The following is an 8537-nucleotide window of genomic DNA, read 5'->3' as shown; positions in this document are numbered from 1 at the left end:
GGGGGGGGGTTGCAGTTCCTCTGAACAGACATGGTCATGCAGCTGCCACAGGAAATGCACAAATGGTAGGGAGAGATGTCCAGGTGTCCCCACCAAGGGCCAGGAAGCGGCGACCACCCTTCGGAGCAGCCTCCTGTCCAAATCTGTGACCTGGCCCGGAAGTGTCCCAGAGAGGCAAGAAGATTCCCAGCCACCCTTTCAGAGCCAACCCCTGTAAGAGTGTGTGGGGCTCGGTCAGGGCGCAGGTGTGCTCACACACCCACCTGCACGGCTGCCCATCCTAGCAGCCCTTCCGTACGCGTGGCTCAGCGTCTGACTTGCTGTATGTCCTACACGTGAGTATGTCTGTGGGGCCCTCTGTGTGCTTGCAGTTACTGCTAGTGAACACGTATGCGTGTGCACGTGTGAGCATCACTACGGATACACCTGTGTGCGCGCGTGTAAGTGCACGGTATCCGTCTGTTTGGGCTAAATGGCTATGAGTGAATCTCTGTGCTTGTGGCCCCGGGTCTGCACATCCCTAGACGACCACTGTCCCAAGTGGGCTTCAGTGATGGCCAGCTAGGGGGCCACGGGAGCAGACCAGGAGACCCCGAGCGGAGGAGCAAGTTGGAGCCCTCCTGCGCATGTGAACACCCGTAGGCCCCATGCGCGGGGTACGCAGGCGCACAAGCATTCATGTGCTGGAACGCACTTGCGGCGCCCTCACGGACGCTCTGGGGCAGTGGGGCTGAGCAGGCAGGACTCACCTGACGCTGTTGTGGTGGTCTGGGGCGGGCAGCTCCAGGGCGAGGCCCGCAGGCATGGGTGGCCCCGTGGGCAGCGGCTGCTGTTGGAAGATGAGCTCGGGAGTCAAGTCCACCTCGGTGGGGCTCACCATGACCTTAGCAGCAGAGAGCAGGGCCGTCTTCCCCTTGTTGTAGTTCTCCAGCACCTGGGGACAGGTCGGGCAAGCTGGTGGCGGTGGTGGAGGAGTGACCATCACATGTGGGGGCGGGGCAGCAGGCCAGGCCTCTCAGGCCAGAGCCTCGTGGGGTTGGCCGGGCCCCACTCCTGCTCCCCCCCACCCCCAGCCCAGGTCCCTGCTCCACCAGGAAGGCCTGGGACTGGCCCTGCAATCACGCCTTGCCCCACAGAGGGGCCAGGCTGGCGCTCTCTTTCCCTATGGCCAGCCTTTCCACGGCCAGGTGACGGCTGAGGGTGCCCCCGCTCGGCTGTATGTCTGTAACGGGCCAGGTCCCTGGGAGTCTCCCAGACCCCTCCCCACCATGGGGCCCACATGACCGCGGGGACAGCAGGGGTGTGGAGACCAGAACAGGAGCTCTGACTCACTTCTCCGAGCGTCCGCACCCTTGCCTGTCATACGGGGACGGAGACCCAGGCCGCAGAGCACTGCGGGGCTCTGATGAGGCGTCATTGCCCAGGCTGCCCGGGGGCTCACCTTGTTGAGCCCCTCCATGACCACATAGGGGAGGTGCTCATGCAGCATGGCCGGCGAGATGATCACTTCATTGAAGGCCTTGTTGTCACCCCAGATGGCAAAGTACGTGGGCTCCTCTTGCTCACAGCAGCTGGGGGGCATGGGGGCCGGACGAAGCTGAGGGTGGGTGGCAGCCTGGCTCCGGCCTCCAGGTCCCTGGGCTCCCTGCTCGGGCCTCACCTGGAGCCCTTACCCTCCCCTCTCCCCCAGCCAGGAATGTGTATGCCAAATGGGCCTCAGCCACAGTCCCTACACAGCCTGCTACCTGCTCACGGCCTGGGGCACACCCGCTCAGCCCTGCGCCCCGCGCAAGGCCCTGCTCACAAGCCTTTTGTCACTGGGACGGAGGGTTCAGCCCCACCCTCTGAAAGAGCATGAAGTGGAAGAAGTCTACGTACTGCTGGCCCACTCCTCTCTCCCCCACTGCCCCACCCCTGCTCACAACTGCTGCCAACTAATCCCAGAGGGGATGCCACACAACTGAGGTGTGAGCTGGCCAGGGCCTCAGGGTGACCCCCCAAAGCATCCGCTTTTAAATGGACCACAAGTGGGGAGAACTACCCTGGGGGACACCAGGAAAGGCCTGACACTGGGAACAGAGGCTTGCACCATCAATAGAGGAGCCTGGGGTCCTGCTCTGGACTGTCTTTTGTTCCACTGCCAGGGCCCAAGACTAGGGCAACCCCCACCAGGAGTATCCTGGGCCACCATCTCCCTGCCTCTGCCCCCAGTCCCAGGGGCTGACTACGTCAAGTCAGCCCCATCCCCCATGTCCCTGGCCACTGCCACCCCCCAGCTGCCCCAGGGTCGCAGGCAGCACCTACCAGCACTGCTCTGCTGGGTGGTTGTGGACCACGTGGATGATGCGGCCGGGTGGGTAGAGAGGGGTGCTGGCTGACAGGGCGATGGTCAGGTCGCTGGGGTGGGTCCAGAGCCGTGTGCTGGCGAGGGTGGCCACCTCGACCTCCTCAGGCAGCTCCGACTTGGGGATACATTTGGTGGCCCCCACAATAATTCGCCACTGTGCAGGGGAGATGGGGACAGAGCTGAGCAGGGTTGGCTGGTGGGCAGCGGCAGAAGGGGCCACAGAAGGGCTCAGAAGGGGGCTCAGAGGTGACAGTGGGAGCTGCGATGGCCATGGGGCAGAGGCCTGAACAATGCCCACCTAAAGAGGCAGTGGCTGAGGCATATGGTGGCCACGATGGCCAAAAAGATGCCAAGGAGAGATGACGTGACAGTATTAAATTTCAGGGCTAGAAAGGGGCTGGAAGGCCAGTCGACTGCTTATCCAGAGGATGGGGAAACAGCCCAGCAAAGGAAGGGACTTGTTCTAGGTCATGTCCCCAGTCAGAGACAGAGCAGACCCCGAAGTTCACTCCAGCTGCATCTAAGAGGCCTGGCCACATCTGGGTTGGCCCCCAGCCACCTGCCTCCTGGGCCTGACGAATGCGCAGGCCTGGGTCCGAGAGGAGCAGTTCTGCCTCCCAGGACCAGGCTCCTCCAGGCAGACATGGCCCCCTAAGGCTTTGCTGCCCTGCCCACCCTTGCCCCCTGGTGCCTGGCCCAGGGCCCTGCCTGCCAGAAGGTCATGGGCACCAAGGCTGGAACAGTCCAAACCGGGCAGAGATGATGAGCACGGTGGGCCCAGGGGTCAGAGAGGACATGCTGGTCCAGGTTGGCCCCTTCCTGCCTGTCTCGGGGTACCTGGCCACGGCACCCATGCCCGCCTGGCACGAGGCCAGCTTGACACAGGACGAGCCCCCAGCGTGCTCGGACACCTGACAGGGATGAGGCAGGGCTGAGCCTCTCCTTAGCCCCAATGGAGCATCAGAACAAACTGCACCCAGACGCTCTCCGGTGGTGGCATCTGGACTCGTGAAGCCTGGGGAACCGCAGCAGGCTCGGCAGAGGCCTTCCTGTCACAAACTTGAAGCACCGAACCTCGGGCCTGCTTTTTCCTGACTTTAGGCAGCTCTGGGTGACGGGGCCAGAACTCAGGAGCCCTTGGTCCCAGTCCTGACAGCTTGCGTGAGCAAAAACAAGTCCCTTACCCACTCTGGGCCTCAGTTTCCCCCTCTGTACAAGGACAGGCCATGGGGGAGATGAGATGAGTGTGGAGGTGCTGAGAGTTTGATGGCCCGGGGTTCCCATGACACCAGCCGCAACTGGCCTGGCCTCACATGGCTGAGCCCTCTGGTGCTTTGTGCCAAGGGTCAGGCAGGTGCCCAGGGCCCAGCATGCCCAAGTGGGGGGTGGGGAGGGGCTCACTTTGGGCTTGGTGCTTCGCTGTAGGACGTCTAGGAGCTGTCTGCGGAAGCCTTCCAGCTGGGAGAGGCCGATCCTGGGGAAGGAAGCAAGCCGGGTATCAGCCTGGCCGGGCCAGGGACTGGGAGAGGTGTGGGGTGTGGGGGCAGAGGGGCAGGCACACGACAGCCGCAGGAAGGAGAACACCACGCCATCAGGATCATGGGGTGGGAGGGTGGGCAGGGGTGAGTCTGCAGCTCAGCAGGGCCTAGCCGGGGAAGGGAGGTCAGGCAGGGTGGGGCCACCTGTCCTCTCACTCTGGGGGCTCTGGGATTCCCGGGGGAGATGGGCATCTGAGGGAGAGGCCCCAAGGAGGCAGGAACAGCTGGCCAGGACAGTGGTGACAGGGAGCGACTTGTGACTTGCGACTCGCCTGGGGACAAGATCTTTGCCCAGAACCACAGCCGTCACAAATTCCTTGGAGTACTCCATGGCGTCCTCGCTGCAAAGGAAGCCAGGGGGTGCTAAGGCAGGGGTGGTGAGGGGGCCCTGCTCCAGCATTCCTGGGGTTAGTGTTTTGATACAAGGCCCTCCGGGGGGCCAAGCTGGGCTGCCTGCTCCCGGTCGTACCTTTCCTGCCAGTGAGGCTTTGCCAGGCCTAGATCCTGGGTCCGCCTGGCATTTAACCCAGCACCCCTCCCTCCACTTACCAGGCCATTTGCAGGCCTCCACGTGACCAGAAGCCAGACTGCCCAGGCCAGCTCCCAAGAGTTTAGCCCCCATCAACCCAAGCCAGCTCTCAGGCCCCAGGCTGCTCACCTCAGCAGGCCGCCTGGTGGGGAGTAGGCAAAGCACTTGAGGGTAGGGTACTGGGGGCGCAGCAAGAAGGAGAGGATGGCGGCGGTGCCTGCACCCAGGGAGTGGCCCACCACAATCAGGCCGTAGTGTTTGGTTCCTCGGCCCTGAAAACCGAGAGAATTCTGAGAACCCTGCCGCATGGACTGTCTGGACTAGCTAATACCAGGCAGGGAGAGGAAGAGCCAAGCTAGACTCACACAGAGCAACTCCTTGGGGAGACTCTTCTAATAAACTCCTACTCATCCTTCAAAACCTTGTTCAGAGTACCTCCTTGGAGAAGCCCTCCCTGATTTTCCGGGAGAGGCTTACTCCCTCCTAGACACCACATCTCTACTCACGAAGACCTTTATATATGGTGCTTACACTCTACTGTCATAGTGAACATTCTATGGAGAGTATCCTCTAGAATACCCATTTGTTCACCTGCCCCCGTTTCTGTGCCCCAACAAGTAGACGGGGTCTCCTGAGGCCAGGGACTGCTTGGCTTTGGGAAGGGTGGTTGGCCGCACCTTGGGGCTGCCTCCCCACGGAGCAGGCAGTGGGTAGGATCCAGATCACCCCCCCCACAGCAACACCCTTCCTACGGACTCTAATTATTTTTCTTTGTTGTCTATTCTATATTTTGAAGCCCCTGCCCAGAACCATCTTTGTGCCTCCAGTGCCTGGCACAGAGCAGGTGCTCATAAGGGGGGGGGCTAAGCAGGGAAGCCCAAGAAACGCTGGTACAAGAGAGGAAGAGGTCAGAGGGGGTGGGAGGGACCGAGCGAGTGAGGAGGGGGCTGGGAATCAGGCATCAAAGGAGAGTGTAGGAGCCTGACTTGTGGGGCGTAGGGGGGGGCTCCACCGTGCACACACCCTGCCCCCAGTGTTGCCTTGGGGGAGGCAGAGCTGGCACGGCCAGGGCCCAGGGGCAGGGAAAGTGCCTCACCAGGTCTCGCCCAAAGGCCTGGGATAGGACCATCTCCTGCTCCAGCTTCTTCTTGATGTATTCAGCCGAGAGGACCATTCCCTGGGTAAGGAGGAACAGAGGTGGGTGTCACGGGGTGGTAGGTCTTTTATCTTTTTTTTTAAGATTTATTTATTTATTTTGAGAGAGAGAGAGAGAGTGAGCACGCAGTGGGGAGGGGCAGAAGGAGAGGGAGAGAGAGTCTTAAGCAGACTCTGTGCTGAGTGTGGAGCTAGACACAGGGCTTGGTCTCACAACCCTGAGATCACAACCTGAGCTGAAACCAAAAATCAGATGCTTGGGGCGCCTGGGTGGCTCAGTTGTTAAGTGTCTGCCTTCGGCTCAGGTCATGATTCCATGATCCCGGGGTTCTGGGATCGAGCCCCGTGTCCGGTTCCCTATTCAGTGGAGAGCCTTCCTGTCCCTCTCCCTTTGCCCCTCCCCCCTGTTCATGTGCGTGCTCTTTCTCTCTCTCTCTCAAATAAATAACAGCTTTAAAAAAAAAAAAAGGTTAAAAAAAACAATCAGAGCCTTAACCGACTGTACCACCTAGGCGTCCCAGGGGGGAGGTCTTTTAGAGACCAGCCCAACTGGTGACTGGAAACTCACCAATCCTGTCCCAACCATTTCCCCTTTGGCCCTCCTAACCACCCGGCTGTGGGGGCTGGTGGAGACTTTACCACATCACTTCCATTTCACAGACGACAAAACTGTGGCTCAGAAGAGTTGTATGTCTTATAGAAACCAATCCCTTCCCAGCTGCCTCTTCAGGCTCTTCTGGGACAGGATCTGTACCAGGAAGGACTGTGGGGCTCCCGGTGGGTAGGCCACAGTGGACCTTCTAGATGAATCCACGCTCCTCTGACCCATGTCTCCCCGGGGGCCCAGCAAGGAAGGGAGAGCCCCCACCCCAACAGCAGGACAGGTGTGTGTGCTGGTAGGGGAGGAGAGAAAGCAAGGGGCCTCAGCGCTCAGAAGGAAGAGTACCTTGTGTCCCAGCCAGGTGCCGTGGTGCCCCTCCACGGGGAGGCGCTCAGCGTCCCCAGTCAGGTCTGTCAGGGCATCCTTGTGGAGAGAGAGGACAGGTGAGGGCTGGGGGAGGACAGGGAGGGGGAGGTGGGCACCGCTCAGGGGCTGTAAGGGGTGGGCTGGGAGCCGCAGGCAGCCTACCTTGGGGGAAAGGGTTCCCCGGATACTGATGACCACCTTCTTCTTGTCATGGTCTACGGCCACGTAGAAGGGGGTCTCATAGACCTAGGATAAGGGGGGCTCATGAGCCAAATGGCCCTGGGATGGGGACAGACTCAGGGAGTGACCTAAGCAGGTCTCCTGGACAAGGAACCAGCTCCCTGGGCCCCCGCATGGCTGCCGGGGCTCCCTCCAGGCTCCCCCCAGCTCAGGCAGCCTGAGTGCTGCTGTCCTGCCAGTAGAGTCTAGAGCGACCGCTGTCCCCTCCCCAGGGCCTCGCAGCTGAGTCCCTCCATCCCTTCCCCCAGGGGGCTGAGCCAAGAGGCCCCAGCGCTGGGTGTGGGGTTGGGGCCCACTTCCTAGCCCCAGAGGGGGTGCGGGCCAGGCTGCAGGGCGGGGAGAGGGTCCAGCTGGGGGGGCAGGCCCAGCCCCGCCTGTCACTGCAGCCCGCTGAGGACAGAGGCTGGGGGGGACGCTGCGCACGGGCCCAGCGTGGCTGCTCACCGCATCGTGGCAGGACGTGTACACGATGTCCACCGCGGTCATGTTCTCGTCCAGGAAGTGGCGCCGGATGGCAATGGCATTGCAGCCACAGCAGTTGTCCTCCTCGATGGTGACTCCTGGGGCAAAGCGGGGCCGCGCGGGACACAGGCAGCACCTGGCGGGGGGTAGCCGGGGGCTCAGAGACCCGGAGAGCGACTGTCCCTGCCAGCCTCTCCGGTACCTCCCTCGGGCACTCCCATGGTCCTCACCGTACTCGGCCTCAGGGCGGCAGGGGCCCCGGTGGGCCTCTCCCTCTCCCCGCAATGCTCTCCCTGCCTCACCCCTAGGTTGCTCTTCCCTCACTGGCAGCCTCCCTGGGCTCGGCCTCGGCCGTAGCTACGCTCTTCTTGCTAGCTCCTCACCCATCTCCGGTGTTCAACGCCGCCTCTGAGCTGCTGGCCTGGGCACTCAGGGGGGATCCTCAGTCCCACCCTTCCGGGCCCCAGGCCCCGCGAGCTCACGTGCTTCCTGAGTCCCCCACGCCCGGCTGCTCCTTGCCCAACCCCCTACTTGGAGCTGGCCTCAGGTCCCCTCCCCACCTCACGTCCCGCAGCCTGTCACTCGGCACATCAGCTCACTCTGGCTTCAAATGACAGCAGACTCCGACCACTTTCCCTCGTGCCTTCCACCCCTTCCACCATTATCTCTGCCTCAAAACGTCATGGTGGCCTCCTGACCGGTCTCCCTCATCTACTCTTGCCCTCGACATTCTCAGTCGGCAGCCAAAGTGACCCTCTAAGACGTAAGTCGAGCCATGTCGCTTCACACAAAACCCTACGCTGAGGCCCTTCCTGTGCAGTGTAAGAGCTGGAGTCCTTGCCAGGGTCCACGGCGCTGCCCCATCGGGCCTCGGTTCTCTGGCTCGCTGCCTCCGACTTCCCTTAGGCCACACTGCCTGCCCGCGGATGCACTGGCCAGACTGCACCACAGGACTTCTCACTTCCTTCGGGCTTCTGCTCAAATGTATGTCACGGTGAGGTCCACCCTGGTCACCTCCTCTAGCACAGCCAGCCCCCTGCCGCCGTTCCCCGGCCTGACAACACCTCCCCAGGGTTCTCCCCAGCGTCCCTCTGCTCCTACAGGCTCCGCGTCCTTGTGTGTGTACTGTCCGCACCTCCCCCCAGGAAACGGCTCCACAGGGCCGGGTTTGCTCTGCCTGTGTACAGCCGCGACCCCCGTACCAGGCACACAGCCCGCGTCCCCCAGATGAACAGCAGAGGGCCGGAGGGGTGCAGCGGCTCCTCGGGCCGCCAGAGGGAGCCAGCAGCCAACAGATGG

The 8537-nt window shown here is 62.1% G+C and overlaps 1 protein-coding gene across 1 annotated transcript in view; it reads right to left on the bottom strand.

Moving 5' to 3' along the window:
• DAGLA (diacylglycerol lipase alpha) overlaps positions 1 to 8537 on the bottom strand; it is a 31073-nt gene that overhangs the window by 4095 nt on the left and 18441 nt on the right. Inside the window, exons 10-19 of the mRNA XM_040639201.1 lie at positions 7221 to 7374; positions 6699 to 6782; positions 6516 to 6593; positions 5511 to 5591; positions 4544 to 4686; positions 4158 to 4226; positions 3749 to 3821; positions 2305 to 2501; positions 1442 to 1571; positions 750 to 934 (exon numbers count right to left, since the gene is read on the bottom strand). Of these exons, the coding sequence (XP_040495135.1) occupies positions 750 to 934; positions 1442 to 1571; positions 2305 to 2501; positions 3749 to 3821; positions 4158 to 4226; positions 4544 to 4686; positions 5511 to 5591; positions 6516 to 6593; positions 6699 to 6782; positions 7221 to 7374 (1194 nt within the window). The remainder of the gene's footprint in view (positions 1 to 749; positions 935 to 1441; positions 1572 to 2304; positions 2502 to 3748; positions 3822 to 4157; positions 4227 to 4543; positions 4687 to 5510; positions 5592 to 6515; positions 6594 to 6698; positions 6783 to 7220; positions 7375 to 8537) is intronic.

Source organism: Ursus maritimus, unplaced genomic scaffold (genome assembly GCF_017311325.1).
Source record: "Ursus maritimus isolate PB19 unplaced genomic scaffold, ASM1731132v1 scaffold_23, whole genome shotgun sequence".
Classification (NCBI taxonomy): Eukaryota; Metazoa; Chordata; class Mammalia; order Carnivora; family Ursidae; genus Ursus; species Ursus maritimus.
The sequence above is the reverse complement of the archived record's forward strand: the minus strand, read 5'-3'. Positions and strand labels throughout refer to the sequence as shown.